The following is a 22,054-nucleotide window of genomic DNA, read 5'->3' as shown; positions in this document are numbered from 1 at the left end:
CTGTGTTACAGGCGTCACTAAACTGCTTCTGTTACTGATCCTTGCTTCGACACGATTTTTCACGAATTGCCAAAATTTTGGGAATATTCATTCACGCGCAAATCTTGTGACGATAATAACGTCGAGTGCTAGACTTCCCCATCGGCTTATCCACAGTTGCGTTAAAAAAAGGGACTCTTAGAAATTGAAGAATAAAAATTGGATATTCATAACCAACGGATTGATATTTTTCATTAAATTTCAACTGCAATTTACGTTTCGTTGTGTTTTCATGCTCTCCATCGATTCGCACGCTCCTACGTTCTTTTATTAGTTGCTTTAGTGAGAGTGAAGTTACCGTTTAAATTATGAAACAACTTAAAATTAAAATGACTGATAAAATTATGACCGCTACCAATTTTTATTGGTTTCTATTTTATTTGTTTATCGATTGATTGAAAAAAATTAACTCGTAGGGAAACATTATTTTAGTCGTTAAGGATAAAGTAGAATTTCATGTGTCGTATTTTGCGCCCCGTTTTCTCAACGCACTGGAATCCACAACGCGCAGCGCGCTAACCATACGAACCGGCCGCTCACGCTCTGTGCTAGTCCTCGCTCCACGGCTGTCGAGCGGTGAGTGAGGCGAAGCGCTCTCTCCCTCTCGCTGCTGTCTCGCGCTCCGCCCGGTGCCCCCCACTCTCCGACTGGCTGGCCGAACGCAGCTATCCCCACTCCAGCTCCGCTACTGCGCTACGAAGCGAATTCGCCAGCCAGAGTGCCAGAGTCCACACACGACGAAGCGTAAACGCGTGAAACGTAAACACGCGATGAGCGTAAACAAACCGAACAAATTGTCCAATATCGATTCGGAATTATTCAAATATTGCACTTTTCTACACCGACAGATTGCCACAGTTTTATCAATGCACAATCATGTATGCACCGAATCGTAAGAAAAATTAAAATCATCCAATAGAATTATTGAGATTAATATTTTTTCATTCTTGATCAAATTTTTTCATCTGAGAAACTCACGTTGTCAACGAAAGTGAAATAGTAATACAATATGATAGAAAATAACCCTTTTAAATTATTCATTTCCTTGGTACAATCGTTGCGAATCATACATTTACCAATTAAAAAGTGTGGTAGAATGCGAGTCCAAGTGCTTTTTCGGACAATCCTACTAAAATTTTTTAAAAATTTAGAATTTCCACATTGGTAATTGACGCGTTGACAAATTTTGAAGTTTTATAAATAAATAATTTTGACTAAAAATCACACTTAAGAGGTTGGAAATAAAAATACGAATTCGATGTCCGATAACGTATTTTTTATTGTTTAAATTAAAGGTCATAATGTTACGTCCTATATCTACAGGAAAAGTACAAAGTTATAAGTTATTATGTGGTAGTAATCTTGTAATGGTAATAATGATTTAGGTACTTAGCGGTGAGTTTTTAATCTTTCATTTTGTAATAATCTTCAACGATTATGAAAAGAATTGACGATATTACGGTAATGTTGGGCTGTCGAGGGAGCAATAACGGTTTCGATGTTCGGGTTGGTATGAAAAAATGAAGTTTAACTGGGGGAAAAAAGAGGCGGGGGAGCAGGCGAAGGAAGGAAGGAAGGAAGAGTATAGAAAAATAATTGTCATTTGGAAGCTAATACGAGGCACAAAAAGTAGGTGATTTTTAGCAATGTCTTTCTAAAAAATTCCAGTGCTACGCGATATATTTGTTCAACGTTTTCGTTAAAAATAATGATTTTTCATCAAGTGGTTACGTCATGGGAGGAAAAAAGGTGAGGATTGGTATTTGTTCGGTTTTTGATCGTGTGGAATATGAATTTGAATACAAGAGCGATTACATTTTATTTTGCAGTCGCACACGAGTTCCGTGTATGCCGTTGCAAAAAATTGATTATTTTGCTCGATCAGTGAGTTCAATTAAATCAGTAGTTTGTCGATGCTCGCAAGGGCTGTGCGTTTCGGAGTACTTTATTGCACCTCGGCCCTTTAAACGTACGACAATTAATGACTTTCGGTTATCCAACGATTTTTTTCCTCTCACCGCTTTGTTGTACGAAGCGCGCGTAACTCTCTCATTTAATCTCCTTTCTCTTTGTCCCTCCATTTTGTTTTATTTCATCGTTCTTACACTCGGTACGATTACAAAAGCTCTAGCAGCTTTTTCACGCACTAACGTTTCAAAAAAATATTACGCTCGAGCGTGTAAAACGCGTTGTTTATATATAATAATACGCGATCGAGAGAAGCAAGCTCTTGCACGACATGCGAAACAACCTGAGAGAGGGGAAGCCATTACTTTTTCATCTCTTGCTCCATCTTCTCATTTGTATATTCATTTTTCATTATTTTTCTTTCTTTTTAAGCTTCCTTTGATCCGCTAAAATTGCGACGTCACTTTTCACACGTAAAAAATAACGTTACATGCTTTTTTTTTTATTTTATTTTTCTTTTCTCAATTGCCGAGAATTTTCTCCCCAGCGCAAAATCTTATTTTTATCTCGCTCAGCTCCGATTAGTTGCCAATCGATTCGAAGGACCTCATGAATCACATTTGCACACCGAAATAAAAAAAAAATCAATAAACAATTAGTTTTATTATTCCAACGATGTCAAATTTCCAACTTTCTTGTTCCCCTCGCACCTTTTCCATTGTACAAAAATATTCCAAAGTCGTCTTGTTAAATGAACAACAAAAAATAAAAATAACAACCACGTGTCAATCTCAAAAACAGACTCATTCATGAGACTTCCGATTGGCAACTGATGAGAAACTTTTGCAAAATTTTGCTGAGTTCATTCTTACTTTACGTATGTTATCTATGTATATTTATATATCTATATTTATAAATCATTATATACTTTAGTATATTTGGCGTGACTCGTGAATCGTTAAACGATGAATTTTCATTTCTTTTTTTCCATTATTGTTGTTGCTGTTGTATCTTTTTAATAAATGAGAACATGGGGCTTGTCGTGAAACGCAATACATTCATAAATGTTTTCGAGTATCGGGGGTTGATAAGAGAAATTATCGCATTAGATAGAAAATAAAAATATTAATAATAATAACAATAACTATGATAATAATATTTAAAAATATTTATAAGTGTGTATATATTAAAAATAATTAAATAAAGAGTATTAAAGTAAAGGCGAGAAAAATCAACGTGACTGTACATAAGTGGGACTCCAGCCTCCCGAAACGTTTACCTTTTCTCTCTCTCTCTCTCTCTCTCTTTCTCTCTCCCTCCCTCTTAGACTCTTGCTCTTACAACTTACAATTATTTACATGTGTAATATCTGTTTCGATGCGTGTTTTTTTTAAATTTTATTTATGAGATGAAAACTCGTTATTAATATTAAAATAATGGAAAATGAATGTCGTGTCGACAAAGGTCGATCGCCAATCGACGAATGACTGACTCGAATTGGCTGATCAATTGAATTGTCTTTCGCTAATCCGTTGCGATGAATATCGACGAATTTATTATAAACGAAGTTAACAAGAAAATAAATTAAAAAATGAACACTGCCTACGAGGCAGTATCATTTTTCACTAAGTCAGTTATACCAATTAAGGCGGGGCCCCATGCAAAAGCAACGAGAATTTTGAAATTGCTTTTCATCTTACTGAATTAAAAACTTCTACAGATTATTCATGAACAGTTTGTTTCTGCAATGCTCTCTTTCCACGTTGAATTAAATTTTTCTGGATTTCGATTAAACAAAGACATTCCTGGGATTTCAAAAATCGAAAATTTTGTCTTTCAATCGACGTGGTCAAATTGTTCAGGGATTTTGATTGGTTGTGCGTTTTATCATTTTTCCACCCTCCATCGAATCCCCGTGTTACTATTAAAAAATTAATACTAATAATAGAAAAAAGTTTTCGGATCTTTCCCTGTAATCGATTCTCGTCACATGTTCGCCATTGATTTTTTGTTCGAGAGAAAGTACGTTGTTTTGTATTTGTTTTTTTTTTTCGTTTTTAAGGAAAACGTGAAGAATAAATAAGACATCGAGATTTTTTCTGATGATCGTTCTAAACTGGCGGCAATGCCCAGAGCGTCGCTGTCTTGTCCGCCGAAGTACTGAGAAACGAGAATTCCGTCGGGTGCCAACGCCCTGAGATTACTTTATCCTGATGCTGCGCAACAACCACACTCGGCAGTGGCATTGTCAGATCGCCTGAAAAATATTGATTTTCATTGTTTTTTTTCAATGTTTCATTTCATTATTTTATATTCTTCGAGAAACTGAACCAAAATATCTTGCGAAAAAAAAAATACACAAAATTCTGTTCTTTCTTACGTTGTAGATCGGTGAGAACGAGCTTGTTGTCGTAGCCTCCGGTAAGGAGATAATAAGCCGACGGAGAGAAGCGAATACTCCTGATATCAGCAGCGTGTGGTTTGAAGCATTGGACAGTCCTTCCACCTCTCATATCATAGAGAACACAACTGCTGTCCTCGTGACCGGAAACCAAAAGTCTACCGGAAGGATCGACACAAAGCGCTGCGACGGGACTGCCAACCTGCAAAGGTATTAGATTCTACTGAGACGGATAGTGCAGAGTTCATTGAAAAATAAAACGACGATGAGCGTCCGCACGAAATTCGATCCCTTGAGGATAAATAAAAATAGTGGATTACACAGTGCTCGTGTAATTTGTGATCTTTGATGAAAAGGGCGGGACGTATGACGGTGCGAATAAAATAAACTAGTTTTTTAATATCGGATCGAAAATTCGTACGGACGTGAAACAAAAAATAATCAAAACTGCTAGAAAATTAACGTACAGGTTGTCTCGCCATAAATCCTCATCTCTGTGAGATGAGAATCGAATTCCGTAGGAAAAAAAATCTTGACAAATGAAGTCGAGAAAGAATGTATTTCTTCTAACGCTTCTACAGTCGCAACGACTTTAGAGAGAGCGAAAATACGTAGGACCGAATTTGTATGGAATAAAATTTCCTACAGAAAAGCTTCCGGAGAATTTTTTTAATTTCCAGTAGTTCGGTCTTGAGAGTGAATCCAACGGAAATTTTGAAAACGCAGAATGCTTGAAAGCCGGATATACATTGAACCGGTCCCCGAAACTAAATTACTGCGAATACAAAATTGCTGCCTGAAACTTTTTTGTAGGAAATTGTCTGCTCTACAAAAAAGGTTTCATGAACTTTTGCTCTATCTGCAACCATTTCGGCGAAATAGGCGTTAAAAGTACGCGATTGGAAAACTGCTCCATCAAAAAAACATTTCGGAACTTTTTCACTCGAAACATGATTTTCAACTCGAATTCGTACTCGCGAATATCAGTGGTCGGACACCCTGTATACTAACAAACTTCACAAAAAAATCTGTGATGATTCATGCTCTGAGAAGATTTCTGTCGACGAGAAAGCAAGCATCAAAAAATCTGTCATTTTTTTCTCCCCCATTGAGCACCGAAAATGAAGGAATCAACGAAAATCTTCTCTGATGCGATTTCCGGTGGATATTCATGATTTAGAAGGTACGCTAATTCATCTGTTTCCAATGAAAATGGCAACAATTAGACCAACCCTGCTCCCCGGAACTGTGGCTGGTGTAACCATGTTGACGCATCCTCTTGTCCTCAAGTCCCAAAATCTCACAGTCTTATCGTGTGATCCACTGACGAACATTGCACCACCCCAATTATAAAGGGTGAGCACGTGTCCGCTGTGACCGCTGAGAGCCTGGAAAGGTGTTCCGGTCGCGCAATCCGTTACGTAGATTTTGCAATCTCCGGCTCCACCGCTTATCAGAAGACTCGATTTGTTTGACGTGTCTTCGAGGAAACACAAATCTCGAACTGTTCCATCGTGCATCGTTAATTCAACTTCTTGTCCTGAAAAATGAAAAAAAATTATCCAACAATTGTCGAGTGTGTTTTGGCATGGAAAAAAGTATTTTATTTCAAAAATTTTTGTATTTTTTTCAGTAACTTTACTTTTCGAGCGAACAACGTACCTTCAAGATTCGAAGTGTCAGCATTGAAACGCATGAGTTTGACAGTTTTGTCGTTACTTCCGGTCGCCATGAGCTGCCCATCGGGAGTCCACGCCAAGCAATATATCGAGCCTTTGTGGTGCTTCGTTCTCTTGAAAAGAACGGTCGGCTGGTACGTCTGATGGTCTTCCCTTCAAAAGAAAATTGACGAAAATGAAAAAGTTGGAACGAACGAAGTTCCCCATCCTGAAGTACTCCAAACTCTTTCGTTCTAAACTTTGCACTTTCGAAGTTTTTACGGTTATCAGAAAAAATAAAGTAAAATATCATCGTACACAAATACACGGGGGAATGGAGGTGAAGACTTTCTCGCGACTTTTAGTTTATTCTCCTTCGAAGAAACAGGGCACTATGCAGATTTTAATTAAAGCCGATTTTCTCACAATTCTCTTCTCAACGCTTGTGTTCTTGGAGCAAGGGAATCGAGAGAGAGTGATTTCTCCTTCTCGTTCCACAACGACGAACCGAACGATTCGACTGTGAACATCCTATTTTTTACCTCATCGACAGAGTTTTTTATTTTTGCCACTTTTTTATCGTTGCTCGGAAATTCGGTGATTTTCTCATTCTATGAAGTTATGGAAACTCACAAATGCCGATTGTTATAAAATTTGAAGAAGGTACTGGAAATTCATTATTTTTTTGAGCAATAACTTTTCGAAATAAAAGACAATTTTGATTTCAGCTTCCACCTTTTTCTTTCTTCGTTCAATTCGCTTTTGCCAATAAACTCACACTTTTTAAGGCACTGATTGCCAATTCGCGAAATGAAGGTCTTTTTTTCACTTGGATTTAGATCCCCCTTAATATAGAATCGAAGCTTCTTTAATATTTTTGTATAAATAATGTTCTGTTGATAATTTTGATAAATCCCAGTTGTGAACCTAAATTATGGGTCATTAAAAAGTCATTCGAGAAGACGTGCAACTGACGTTAAAGAAGTGCATTTAGAGAAGTGTGCTTTTGTCATAATTATGTTTTATGCTCCGTTTGTCATGAAGGTCCTCGTCGTTGGTCAAGGATAACTCAGCTATTTCAGAGCATTCCTTCCTCAAACAACCTCAACAATTTACAGAAAGAACACTTTATCGTTAATTGAGATAATCCAATACGATATTCGATTTAAAAATTCGACCACTGCTTACAAAATTTTTGCAGTTTGTATAAATTCTTTCTCAAATGCCTTCGTCCGCAAAAACATGGAACAAGGAATTTGAAAAGTGAGGAAAATTTACCGAAAATTCGAAAAAAAATTAAAAAAAGAGTCTTCTGACTCATTTCATTGCAACGAAATGAAATGAGTTTCCGGAAGAGCTCTCAATTCTCCAAGTAAAAATATGAAATTGCCATTCATATTTACCTGACATCGTGGAGCTTCGGATATGAACATATCCGAAGTGTTTTCGAGTTGGAACCAACAGCGTACAACTTTCCGTGGGGATGAAATTCGGCGCAACGAACGGCTTGAACATCTTCGAGGGCTGTTACTGGTACGAATCGTGGTCGTCCACCGTTGCTGCTTCCGTTACTCGTCTCAAGATCAGGTCGAGGTTCTGGCTGCAATGATTTTTAAAAGAACCCCAAAAGTATGAGTACACGATCGCACCAATGGAAACTGAATTTTGAATTATTCAATAAAATCAACATTTGCGAGGCTGGCAGTATTGAGAGCATTAAGAAAACGTCCGTTTTTCACTGGCTCATTGAGTCGATTGTCATTCACGTTTTTCCGTTTGACGTTTATGATTCGTTGAATTGCAGTGGGGCAATAAACCGTGTTTTTGCGTCGCCTCCATTCGAGACAAAATCTCTGAAACGTTGATTGACGAAAGAAAAAGTATAAGAAACGTTCCGTGACGCAAAATTGATTGAAAGTTGAAAGCCCGTGTAAATTGGAAAATACCAACTTCCGATAACGCGAGAGTTCATTCAACGAATTGAATCAATTATCACGGACGTCACGCGACGACTTGGCAGGCTGCCCGTAATATTATTGGGTGTGTCTTGTTAGCGCCGCTCACATTTTTTATTTTCCTTCACTTTGCAGGAAAATTTATGAACCGATCAGTGTCAGGTGTAAATTCGTAAGTCCGTTTATTGAAAAAATGAACGATTCTACTTTAATATTTGAGCGCAAAATGTTTTTCACGATCGATCAAATATTTTGAAATATTTCGAAAATGAAAATTGATGATATTGTTTTTTGCATAATTTTTAAATAGTTTTCATTATTCTACTATTTTTCGACTAATATTTAAAAAATGTTGAAACTTGGGTGAGTATGACTTGAGTAAAAATTCAATTCGAGTAAGTGGATTCAATAATTTGTTTGAGAGCTTCAAATTATTTCCGAAATCGTTGGACTAACGATGGAAAAGTTTATTCAAATTGCAACAAACAATATTCAGGACGTTCACTCGGATTATGAGGGAGTAAGATCGACTCGAATTACAAGATTATTAATTAGCAATTCAAATGAGCTTGGCAGGCTCGCTGGTAACGAGAGTTCATAATCTTGGCGGACGATGCAAGACTCGAATTTCGATGAGTGCAGTTATTGGCAGATTTGGAAAACTCTTGAGGAAAAAATCAGCGAAGACGGATGGTGAGTGGCAAAAAACTTGAATGAAATTCGAGTTTTTGAGCTGAATAAAAATTTGTGAGTGATCAATGAGAAAATCGAAGAAAGTGCAAATCGATGACGGACTCTTGCGATGGAGGAAAAACAAAGTTTTTTTCCCAACATCCAATCGATTCGACGTCGAGTGGCCAATGGCTGAACTCTCATCGACACAAATATTTTTCTATGGTCTATGGTCACCTCTCGTTCCCTTTGGCAATGCACTTGTTAACGGTAAACCACCGCTGCGTGTTCGCGTTCAGCGATGAAAAGAAGTAGAAAAAAGCGAAATAAGAAAAGGGAGGGAAAACACGTTTCTCTTCCTCTCAGTGTTTCTTAATGGTTTTTTACACATTGTATAAGTCACGCAAAGTCCATCGACTTCTCCCGGTACTTGATCCATGCGAGCGTACCTTAAATGCAAATGTGTGAGGTTCGAGAGCACGCGAGAGCCGCAAATGATTGGTATTTATTGACAGATGTCACGTTTTTTCGATCGATGATCCTCCTTATTAGGAGTCTTGTGATTTAAGCAGCGCTGGTAGCCGGGATGGACTATACTTTGAAAGTTTGCGAAACTTTTCGTTAAAAGAATCAAATATTTGAACAATATTCTAGTTTCTGGTCCTTACGCTTCAATTCCCAAGAATTTTATGTCGCAAACTTTGGAAAGCTGCTTTTTCTCGTAACCGAACGTTCCTTGATGCAGTTCAACACTAATTAATCAATTACAGATAATGAAACGATAAAAAAATCAATAAATTGATCGAAAGGATCCACCGGACGACGCTGGATTCATCGGCGAAAACTTTCCCAGTCTTCCCAGCAGTAAAAACTTCTGACATCCCAAGACCGCTGATTTCCACTAGCTCTTCGTGTTACTTCGAATCCTCTGAGCATGAATTTGGATGGCATTGAGAAGCAAAAGTCTGGAGTGCGCAGAGGCATGATTTGCTAATGGGAAGATTGAGTTATCACAAGGCGAATTATGATACGCTCGAAGGAAATATATCATTGACAAATACGATTCACGAGAGTGGAAGAAACGCGGAGATTCGATCTCACGAAAGATTTTCTGGCACGCGATGTTTAGCCAGCACGATGAAGAATCGATCCAGCATGGAAGTATGTAGAGATATTAATAAGAATGAGATGGAGAAGGAAGCCTCTCGATCGAGCAGACGTCACGATGACGTTTGTAGCTCTCCTACGTTTTATATTCTTTGTACATTCGTTTATAATGTCCCTCTGTGCACACGGCTACGTAAAGCAAACGAATGGAACTATTATCTACTGTTAAGAAAGCCTGTCCACCCGGTGGACACCTGTGCTTCGACCCACATACTCCGACAAACTAATGCATATTGAAAATCCTGCATTCGTCTGTGTTATATCTCCACGTAGAATGCATTTGTGCAACATATTCGTGGAACATGAGGGCTGCATAATTGTGGTTCGTTATTTCGTAATATTTTTTGCCACCTCGATTAGTCGTAGAATATTTATTACAATTTCTTTCCTTTCATTCTTTCCTCGTTGACTCAGTTACGACTCAATACTAAGTTTCTAGACACACGAGTTTGTTTGCGGATTTAACGGACTATTTATTTGGCAATAATTTGGAAACTTCATAAAAGTTATGGAATATTGTAAAGTCAAAAGGTTTGTCGATCGTTCCAGTGCCTGTTGGGAGAGAAAGATCACTTTAGAAACAACTTCAGATGATTCTACAAGTTGAAGGATCATCATGGCATCACTCGAGCTCATGACGTCGTGAAGTTTCAACATTTACGAAAGAAAAATGGCAATGGAAAGTTGAGACACTAACAAAAGTGTCTGTTATTCGATCCGTGAGTATTTAGAGTGGGAAAAGTCCTTAAAAATGGACTTTTTTGTAAAAGATACTAAAAGCTTCAATGGAACCGATCAAACGCGATCATAATTAACGGGAAAATTATCAGATGCGGTATAAGAATCGTTGTTTCGATTCTTCATAGGTGTATGCGTGGACGTGGACGAGGAGAGAGTCGTGGATATGTTGCAAAAGCACGAAATTATCGTTTCCACAGGAAATGCTAGTTAGAAGCGGCAACGAGCCTCGCGACGTGGCATTATCCATTGGGAAAAGCACGTAAACGCAACTTTTTCTTTTTATAATCGTGAATTACTCATTCGCGAAGAAATTGAGCGGAAAAAAAGAGGTTCATCGAATTTGTACAGCTCGGTGACTCAACGGCGAGCTCGAGGAATTCCTCGAGTCCGTATTACGCGGTGAAACTTCACAAATTCCGTCTACACGCCTCCCGTCACGACGCTTATATATTGCGTTATTACGGAGCGAGGTGAAGACCCAAGAATAAAAGAAAATAGACTCCCCCATTGTAATTTCATTATTACGAGACATTTATTCGTGCTCATCCCTCGTAAAGGAGAGTTTAATAACGAAGCTTCAACATATTCATTATTCCGCTTGAGTCAACGACGAATAATTTCCGGATATTGGTAATCGATTGCCGAACGCGATGATTATGTGCGTGAGGCTCGCATTTATTTCATTGCGAAATTAATTGATGAAGAGCATGTGAGGGCAAACGAAGAGCAGCGAAAGTTACAAGGCTTGAAATTGCAGATTTAGTCAATTCGGATGTTACGTCACTCGAGGGCGGCAAGGGGGGGGGCAATAAATAATACAAGAGCGTTTATTAATTTTCATTGTTTCGATATAAAAATAATGATGCTTCTCATTTCTCAAACAAACCCAAACGAACGGAAATATATTTTTAAACATATTTTTCATTGACCGTACTTTTCCCACGAAACCACTCGTACTTGACGGAAATTTTGAAAGCGTGTCGATTTTTCCATATGTATCGGCTGCCCGCTTCGTCAGCTCTTTAAACTGTCGACAAATTTCTAATACAATCATTTCCTTTATGACTTCGTCATTTAATAAAATGCTACAAGGAAACATTCATGACAATCATAGTAGCCTTTAGAAATGATGATTCTTCATTATACAATGATAAGCGTTCGAACTTTATAGCTTATTAGTTTCTTGGAACACTGCGAAAAAGCATTCATTTCAATATCGTTGATATCTATTAAGGTGTGTGTGAAAAAAAATGTTTTCTTTCCGAGGAATAAATAATATTCGCGTATCATAAACTCCTGCCCAAATTTCAGCCTCACCAAGCCCAGACAAACACAATCAAACCCAAACAAGTCCAAACGCAAACAAGCCTTAAAAAACGCAAACAAGCTTGAACCCTCGATCGGGGTGAGTCCCGATCGAGGCTACACTTGGACAGTTTCAACGATGGACAGTTGAGTAGCCCGATGTAGAATCAACAGAGCCTGCCTCCAGCACTTTTTTTAAGTAGAAATTTGAAAGTTTTATTGATTTTGAAAAGTTGATGGAGATTCGAAGATTTTTGGAGTTAATTCGGAGAGCAAGATCGAGGCCAGGGAGCGATCGATCGTGAAGCGCGAACGAAACGTCAGTTTTTGTTCTCTCGTATATTTTCTTCAATGCGAAGGTTTATTGTACGGCTGAGAATCGTACGCTTTCATCCCAATTCCGGTGAATTAACGAGCCATGAGTCCGTCTGTGTACGAGTCACTGTTTGACGAATGGAGCTGACGAATAAACGCGCAAATAGTCGAACACTTTTTAGCCCCTTTTTACATTCATTCTCTTCCTTTCATCGCGCGCGGGCGCGCGCGCGGCAAACGTAACAGAAACATCGATGCAATTTATCGAGAGAATTCACCTCGAATTTCTCTCGTTCTCTAACTTCGGTTTTACGATCGACCCGCTTCTCCACTCTTCCAATTCATCGCCGAGACAGAAAATTAAATGGATATGAAAAATGGCTCGAAAGCTCGCCAGAAATTCGTCTAATCGAATCCTCTTTCCATTACAATTATCTCAATTCCTCAAACACCCTGCAATTATTAAAACCATCGAAATGCCCCTGTTTCTCTAATAACTCCAAATCTCGAGCTCGGAAATTATCATTTTTTCAAACTGCGTATTTATTCTAATGATTATTAAATCCTGAGTAATGATCGTCAGAACTCGACGTCGCTATATATTCGATGGTTAAATTTTCATGGTTATTTTATTCAAACTACTTTTATTACGGCGCATATTCGATTCCGAAGGCCCGATAACGTCGGATCTCCGAATCCATCGCGCACGACGAAGGAAGAGAGAACTTCCTCTTCCTCGCTCCGAATAGGCACGTCGAAGCGAACGATTTTTGGCAGTTTTTTCAGCCTTAATATCTCAATTTGTATTACTCGCGCGGTCTTGTGGACGAATCACGATAATGATTCTCGTGAGGTCTTGAAAGGTCAACGTTTATTATCCTCGTTCCGTTACTTCCGGTACTTGGTGTATCTTGACGTATGAGCGGTCTCATTGCAAGATTGTAGAAGCTCGGAATAAAAATGAATGACGAGATGAGTGGATCGGGAAAGGTTTCGATGAATGAAAGGAGCGGAGGAGTGACTGCGTTGTCTGAAAATCGTCTGACGTTTTAAGTTGAGCGAGTAAAATTATTAGAAAAATAAAGAAACGCGAGAAAGAGTTCGAGATTTCAACGAACCCTGGAATCCCCTTGAAAACTGTGTCGCGTCCTACATTTCGAGGATCCACAAGCCCGTGACTCGGAATGACTCGAACGTTTAATTAGCACTGGAGTGCGTTTTCGAGGAGTGAAGCGAGCGCTGGTTACGATTCGTTTCGAGGACTCTCCGAGCAGGCTCTTGAGCTCGTTGAATTTTGGAAAACGAGAGGAGAATGAGTTGGCTAGCTCCCGAGACGAGAATTAATGACGAATCATCGGAGAACGATCGGGAGATCGCGATGAGCGTAAAAAAAGCATGCATCCGGAGCAGGAGACGGAGAAGAGGATGAGGTGACCTTAATCGATTCATAAAACGGAAGAGAAAATCGGATGAGCGTGAAAAGAAAACGGCGACGGAAAAGTGTCGCGTCTGCAGCTAGAAATCGTTCGTCCATTTTTTTCATTCTCGATCCTCGCGGATATCGCTCGACAAAAGATTTCCTGGCTGAAAGAAACGCGCTCGTAATCCTGGCGGCTTTTATTTATGGGGTCAATTTGACTGAGCATACAAGTGCGAAAAATATGATGGCAGGGACGATAAGTCGCGAGGTTTTATTTATCCAGCGCTTAATTGTTGGACAAACTCTCTCAATTACGGACTCGTCTATAGCCATAAATGAGGAGTGTGTACGGCTGACTCGTATGGTCACTTTCCATGTTAAGCCGCGTGAATTTTATGAGCCGTGCGAGCGCCGGTAAAAGAGATAACGTTGATCATTTAGCCGGTTGAAAATGAAGGGGAGTGCGCGTCAACGGGCACGCGTCTGTCACTAAAAGTCGAAAGTTTAGCGATTCTTCATCGAAAGTTGAGCACTCCTGATTGCAAAAAGTCGATGAATATTCATATTTTCCATTCGTTTTGAGCTCGAGTTCCACCGAGTTTGAGGAAAACAACGTTGATTCCTCGCATGGAAAACGAAAGTTCGACGTTGACATTTGAGAGTAAAATCCCGAGCTTTCCCGCCCCGAAAACGAAAGTTTATCCCGATCGCAATTTTCTGCTCCTTTCCGCTCACCCGACACTCATTTTCTGCGCGTTTAACCGATCGAGTTTAAAGGATGAAAATACGTTCGAAAGTTGTGCAGCGTCGCAAGAAAGTTCACGGGTCAAGAGACTCCTCTGTCGATGCGAATTACGTGAGACGAGATTCCCCGATAGACAACGCTCCTCGCGCGCTTTGTAAGACTCTGTAACACACTCGGGTTTAATGCAATCGGTCGTTACAGCATCCAGGAGTCCGAGGACCCGAGAAAAAGTTTCTCGTTGCGAGTTTGTCCGAAGAGCAAAGAATTTGGAAAAGTCGAGGAAAAGTCTCGTTTCCCAGTGGCTTTTTGTTGTTCTCGGTGCATTTATATATGCAAGAGAATATTTCGCTGATAAAAGATGTGAAACTCAAACTGTGAAGTGTCCGTGGTAATAAATGTCCGAGTTCTAAAACTCCACTGACCGGATTGCAAATATTTCGCAATAACAATCCCAAGTTTTATGCTTTTATGGTCGCGCGAGCGCGCGGGCACGTGGTAATAAATACACAAATAAGCAATCGCGCGCGTTTCTTAGGAGGAAGTGTTTCTCGAAGGTGCACATATATACGTGCGAGGATAAGACACAAATCCAAACAGGTAGAACGACCCCGTTCGATATTTTTGACCGTTTGTTTTTCATTTTCCTCGACGTTACATCGCATAGCGAAACGAAAAAATAGCTTGAGTTATGGATTGCGAGGAAATTTCGTGTTTGTATGAATTACTAGTGCAATTATCACGAGCTCAGTGGCGTGAGATTCAAGTGAGAAAGGAAAGGGCGTATGAACGCTGCGCGAGAACGACTCTCGCGGCGCTGTCGGGCTTGCTCCAATCGACAGTTGCAATTCCGGTTTCTTCGTATCCAATGATAATCCTACTACGTGCGTGCGCGTTCACGAGTTTTTGCTGGGAGCGAAATTTGTCCGTGGGACAAAAAGTTGTTGATTTGTTTGTCATCCCACTTCACGAAGTTCGATCGTATTTTCAGGAACAGTGCGAAACCCCAAATTTTGGAGCATCGTCAGACTTTTATGTGACGAAAAACCATTTTTCCTGTTCCTTTCGATTGACTCGCTTTATCATTCAAAGAGTTTTTTATTTCGAGGGAAAATAAATGAAATATTAAAAGAGCATCTCTCCGAGCGAACCTAATCGTTCCGTTTATCTTAATTGAATTTTATATAAGGTAAAAAGAGAGAAAAAGGGAACGGATCCGGAAACCTGAAATTCCGTTTGGAGGGTGACCACCGAGCGTGGCCTTTGCCCTCCACGAATTAATTTACCTCACGATTCTCTTCCACTCTCATTAAAATCCTCGATCTGTAAATTGGATGGGAATTAATCGGCTGATCTTATCGGTACTTTTGTGGAGCTCGTGAATATAATTTCTATTTCTAGGCTTTTCACTCTCGTTGTAATAGTTCAACGATCCTGCAATGCTTCATGAAATTCGGAGAGTTTTATGCATTTTTTTCTCGCAGACAAACCATTTTTATTGAAATAATTTCGAGTGAGCCACACTCGTTTTGGCACTCGCTTTTCCATTCATTTTCAATCGGTCTCTCCATATTCAATTCCGCATAGAAACAGCAATGGGAAGATAAAGAAACGAAAAAAAAATGATTCTCGGTTTCTCATCGGCTGCCTCTTCGATGACAACGATTTTGATGCTTTGTAACGAATCGAGCGATCACAAAATGATTGTTTTGAATGAAAGTGTGCCACGGATTCATGACTTTCGAGTAGGCGAAGTAAGAAATGGTAAAAATGTGATAAAATCCTTTGATTTCCTGACGATGAAACGAAATAGGATCGATGAGTGACAACGAACCATGTAGCTTCCCCGTCTCCGCGTGCATTTCTCCTCCTTTTTCATTTCGTCTCTGAGCAGGTTGCGAGTGCTGGAACTTTTGGCGTGTCGGTTGTAAGTAGCGACGCATTGATTGTCAACGTCGAGAAGATTTTCCATGGATCTTCTGGTCTGTCGGGAGGCATTTTTGGGATGGCTTTTGACGCGGTTGCCATTCTCGTCGTTGTACTCCTCCCACTCGCTCATCTCGCTTCTGACGTCTTCGAGGGATCGCGTGCGACCGACGGAGCAAGTGCAGGGCGGAACGCTGCTGCGGCCCGCTCCGTTGGACGAACTTTTCGCCCGGGAGCGAGGTTTTTCCATGAGCATCATCCTCGGGCCAGCGGCCACGGGCGGAGGCACTTGGAGGGTCGTCAAAGCCTGCGGGGGCGGTGGCATCGCGTTTCTGTACATCGGCGCCAAATAATAGTAATCCCGAGGCTTGTGAGTCCCGAAACGGGCTGGAAGATAATTGTAGTCGTGACTCGCGATCTGAGGCCCGATCCACTGGGTCAGAGTCTCGATTGGCACCGGGCGATAACAGAACGAGGGGCCACGGGAGTTGGGGTGATTCCGGTACATCGCGGGCCAGCCTCGGTGCTTCGGGTCTCCCATGAATCGGGGATCCATTCGGGGATCCAAAATCCTGATGTCGCCCATTTTCATGCCCCGTTTTCTCCGGTTTCGCCGATCGATCGATGCCCGAGTTTTTTTCTTTATACAAATTTTGAAAGCCTTCGGGTCTTCCCCTTTGAGCTCGAAATATTCAGGAGCTTTTCTACGACCGCGGTTGCTCGGCTTCGTTCATTCGAACGTGGCTCGCGAATGGGAATTTCGGAGCTTCGAGAATATCGCTGCTCGCCACATTTTTTTTTTTCTTTCCCAAGTTAACGAAGTTGCGATGGCAAAAAGATATTGCAAATTTTCGACGCCGGACGATAGTTGGGACGAAAGGCGAAAGAAATTTTTCGAATTATGCCAAGTGTATTTTTTGCAATCCTTCGACGAGCCAACCAGTTTTTAAAGGCGATAGTGTGGGAGAGACGAATTTCTCGCGCCGGTGCCCGCGATTCTCGCGGGAAAAAGTGAAAAGAAATTTCGAGAGTGAAGCCGCGCGGTTCTCGTGCCACAGACACACGCGCACTCGCCTCCCGCCAACACAAGAAAAACACCCGCACAATATATATAAAGAGAACCTCAAACGAACGAGGCTCGTCCGTGCGAGACGCGGATCATGAACTCTCAAAACCGAAATTTCTCGTTCACCGATTTTCACCACTTTCCAAGTCCGAGAATCCGCGACGCGGAACCCCGATCCTTCGTCGGAGATCGATCACACTATTTACTTTCGATACGCAAATAAAAATCCACAAGAATTCAAATAAACCACCCAAAAACCAATCACTCGATTATTCAAATCCTTATCGCCTTGCCATCCCAATTAATTGGCACTTTGACCAATCACGACGCAGGAAAATGAGCACAAAAATCACTCACGATCGGTATCTGCAACCCCGAAAAAATGTTTTCGATTTCAAAAGATCGATTTTCACAAGCTCTTGATCGACGATTCCAATCAATTTCATAATTTAGCATCCACCTTTTTCTCGATTTTTTAGTATTTCTATTATTATCGAATACGTAAATTCGCTTTATTATTTTTAAAATCGCGATATAATTATAACGCAGTTGAGTGGAAAATGAAAGACTGCTGAGAAAGAGCGAACCTCGGATAAACCGTGCACGTCTGAGTGCAGCAAACGAGTGTGTAGTCTACAATCGTTCTCGCCGAGTGACTTGAGGCAGACGAGGTGCGACCCACTTCTCCACGAACGAAACTTCATCCCCCACTCTTATTATACACACCGTACAATTTTAATCCGCGATCCCATGACGATCTTTTTATTCTTTTCTTATTATATGCCTCCGGTACGTTGTTCGAGTATTTCGTATGTTATTAATATACTTCTCCATACATCACGGTAAATCCAAAGCGAAAAACCGACTCGGATTTTTTACATTTTTTAATCTTCAGTTTTGAGCATTAAATTTTCCTTTTTTCGATTTAATTTCGAATTTTGGATTCCTCCTCGATCAATTAGTGGACTGAATAAATAATGATAATGATATGAAAGAAAAAACGAAAAAATTGGATGAATTTTTTTTTCAAATGCGTGTTTCCATGAAAATGTTGAATTTCAACTAGTTTTTAGTTCCTCTGAATCATTCAAAGTGGTCAACGAATGAGTTTGGGTTCTTTAAAAAATTTGCTGATATCTTAGATATTTTTTTCTCCTGCATCATTTTCTTTATTGCTCAAACATTTCGATCTTTATTCATCGGTGTGTAAAATATTGTTGGATAAAACGAAATGGAGTTGAACATTGAATGGTAATGCTACGATAAAAGCGGAATAACGATTGAAAAAGAATTGAGCCTATTTTCAACACGACCCAAATGTTCTTGAAACGAGGCTTTTTCAATAATGTACATTTACTTTTGAAACGCTTTGCTGCGAACCATTGGACTCGGCTTCTCACGATAAACGCGATCGTAAAACATTTGGACAAATGTTGCCAATAATTTTCGCACCTAATAAACGCGTCGCAATGTTTATTCTCACGGTAGGAAATGTCGATTTTTGTGAATGCCCAGTCACTGCGGGATTTAAAGGTGAAAAAATTGGAGGCAAGTGACGAAAAAATGAAAAAGGAAAAAAATAATAATGCCCGATGCCCGGTTCAATAAATCGTACTCTCCACGAATTTATTACGACGTATTACCGCGAGCTGTACGAGAGAATAATGGAAAATAAAGTTTATATCGAGTTTAATAGGAGCTAAAAGAACGTCAGAATGCTCGCTTTCACTACTGCACTGTGAAAGATGATGAACTGCGTCCTGGATATAGACATTTTCCATGGCTACTTCGAGCCTCGAGGCGCAAATTTAACTGCGAAATATAAAGCTGTTACTGCAGGAAGGAAGTCTTATCGATCCCTCGATCAATGATATAAAAACGAGGATTGTAATAGCGGAAATAAAAATATTGAAATTCTTAAGTTCTGTTGAAATGCGATTGCGTTGGCAAAAGTGACTTTGTTCCCTCGATTTTTTTAAGTTGCTCTGTTATAAACAAATGATGAAATTATTTAAAATCGCGCATGCATGAAGGTGGAAATAAATGGACCATTTCAAGGAGTGTCTTTGGAAGGAAAAATCTCCAGCATCCTTTCCAAAGCGGATGTCAAGCCGTGCAGCAATCACGCGCTTTTTCTCGTTTTATTATTTATTTTTCACTTCCTTCTTATTCCTCCTTTTACAATATCGTCTTGGAGCGCACGACAGCGATGGGGATCGCTCTGGCACGTGCTTCTACTTTCAAGAATCCCCTCTCGAGAACTGTCGCTGGACCACATTTTTAAATACATCCCTATGGGACATGGATACACAGAAGTGGAGTTTCGTATCGCCCCTTATTGCTGCTTTCTCCGATACGCCCCGTTAATAATTCACGATGATGCTGTGGCCGTTTCTTTTTCCTCGTGTAGACTTTTATATCCTCGCGGCATTTCGCTTCGTCAAACCTCTTTGCTCCGTTCATTCTACATTTTATAATTACTTTTTTATTGTGATTTTACGGAATAGATTACGCTGCGAAGCGGCGATGAGTCGATTCTTTCAGCCAAATTGCCGGACGCATCCGAATGGAACTTTTCAACTGATTTTCGTCGGCTTCGACGGCGCGCTAAAAAGAGTCGAATTTTTTTGCCAAAATTAACGAACGTTCGGCTCCAAATTTATTGAGTTTTGCACGTGTTTCGTGTAGAAAATTTCCCACCTTGCCGCAGGTCGGGCCCAGAAAGTCGATGAAAAGCCACGTTCAAAAAAACTCGAGAGCGGAAACGTACGATGTGCTGCTTAACATGAAATCCGCGTTATCGCAGCTCTGATTAATCGGCTTGTTTTCTGTCAACGTTTCTACGGAACGGCAAGACGATTGCCTGAATAAATAATAACGATTGAATGCGGTTTGCCTTTCGAAAAAATGATTGAACGAATAAGTAACGAGGAGCGATAAATAAAAATGGAAGAACTATTTGCTTTGTGGATCAGCAAAAGAAGAATCTCAGACTTCCTCGCGAGGAGATCTCGTCCAGGGGAGAAATAGGAGCAAAAGATGCGTATCCTTTGGCGAGTAAATCGTTCGAAAGTGTATCGAATAGCATATAATTTGGTCTTTCATTGAGAGGAATTCATCACGTGTTTACAAAAGTACACGAATGTTGATGTATCGGGGTATCGATCACGAGGATCTTTGGTGGGACTGAGGCGAGTGAAAATGGGTCGAGAAGCATATAATCGCGAGATATCGAGATCGTTATGACAGGGGAATCATGTAAAATCAGCACCTAATGTCCAATTGACGTGGATACGAAGAGCTGAGAATAAAAAGGGCGTGTTTCGTCTCACGCGAAGCGGTCAATCGCGCGTGGGCTACAATTTTTCATTTTCAGTCCTCATACTCGATCTCTGCGCGAGGAGCGTGCGGCCAAGTTTAGAGAAAGTATAAACCGCGAGCTCGTTGGGGACATTACGGAAGATGCAAATTGGCCGGATCCGGTCCCAGGGATCGCGATACTACATCAGCGCAAAATAGTCGGTGAATGGGAAAGCAGAATTTTCCCATTAATAAAAAAAAAAACAGCCTCGCAGCGAGTCGCGTAGGCTGGGACAGGGAACGTCGTGAATAGAGAACAAAAACGAAATAAGATCGATCGCTATTCGATGGAATCGTGAGAGAATTCGTCGTTGATGAATATTCCTTCCGCTTTTTTCTCTCCCTACCGATAAATTACTCGTCCGTTCACTAGACAGCACTAATGCACGCAAATCTGAGAACGTTATTCACGAAATATCTCGACGCTGGAATACTTTTTCGAAACGAAATATTTTTTTGCACGTTCCCATAAAAACCGCGATTTTCGACTCGTCAATAGAACTGAAGAACTCGTTTTACGACGCCAGAGAAAAAAAAAATTGTTTTCAAAAATATTTTTTGAAAATTTCAGTGCTCGCATCTTTTTCAAGATTCACCACTTTCGCAGAGTGTCGCCGCCGCGTGCAGGAGCGTTGAAACGATGCAAGAAAACGGTTGGCACGATCGAACGAGTGATCGAATCATTAACAGCATTTCGAGTTTTCAAAAATAGTTCTAGAAATGATTGATAATAAAAAAGAGCTCAATGCCGATATGATCAATGTGAAATTTCGAGGTCCGGTAAGCCCGATGATAATTGGAGTTGAAGAGGGAACTTGCTAGCCGACTTTCCTCGACCGGAGTTCGATCCGGTCGAGCCTGCTTGGTCGTATCGCCTGATTTTTACAAATTGTCAACGCGAGACTCGAAATACCTGTCGCGAAACTTCGGGACGTTGAACAGCGAAAATCAACATTGCACACTTCGTTTTCCAGCATTGAGAATGCTAAACAAATCATTGTAAAAGCAGACGAGTCGATTGCGATTGTCACGATTAGGATAAAGGAAAAAATGAAAATAAAAAGGGAGAGGAAGAACTGCGAAAGGGGGTTAAGTCAGTTAGCGTTGTCGTGAGTCAAGAAAAAAAATCATTTTTAAAGGTAATTGTGAACAAAAATTGCAGGCTCTGTCATTAGTTCGGTCACCGTATTAACATAACGAGGCCACGATTTGCACATATTTTCGTATCCCACTTTTTTCGAAACTGTTTACATTTTCTCCTCGCTCAAAAGAACGTGGAATTCTCAAGTTACTTTTCGTGCGAAAAGTTGCGCGCTTGCACCGTTTAAGGCCACTCACTCTGATTAATAGTTTGAGCCAATTTTTTCCTTCCCTGATAA

At 40.3% G+C, this 22,054-nt stretch overlaps 1 protein-coding gene across 3 annotated transcripts in view; it reads right to left on the bottom strand.

Annotated features, from left to right (window-relative positions):
* Window positions 1-1,300: 1,300 nt before the first annotated feature.
* The window catches only part of LOC122417546 (WD repeat-containing protein 47), a 61,631-nt gene continuing 40,877 nt past the window's right edge, over window positions 1,301-22,054 (bottom strand). For 2 of the 3 annotated variants that reach the window (XM_043431110.1, XM_043431112.1), the window contains exons 6-10: window positions 7,410-7,606; window positions 6,011-6,180; window positions 5,581-5,888; window positions 4,328-4,568; window positions 1,301-4,204 (exon numbers count right to left, since the gene is read on the bottom strand). In XM_043431110.1, coding sequence (XP_043287045.1) covers window positions 4,059-4,204; window positions 4,328-4,568; window positions 5,581-5,888; window positions 6,011-6,180; window positions 7,410-7,606 — 1,062 coding nt within the window. In that variant the 3' untranslated portion in view covers window positions 1,301-4,058. The remainder of the gene's footprint in view (window positions 4,205-4,327; window positions 4,569-5,580; window positions 5,889-6,010; window positions 6,181-7,409; window positions 7,607-22,054) is intronic. The other variant, XM_043431111.1, reaches the window with a different exon arrangement.

The sequence above is a fragment of the Venturia canescens genome, chromosome 10 (assembly GCF_019457755.1).
Source record: "Venturia canescens isolate UGA chromosome 10, ASM1945775v1, whole genome shotgun sequence".
Lineage (NCBI taxonomy): Eukaryota > Metazoa > Arthropoda > Insecta > Hymenoptera > Ichneumonidae > Venturia > Venturia canescens.
This window is presented reverse-complemented; position numbering and strand designations above follow the sequence as displayed.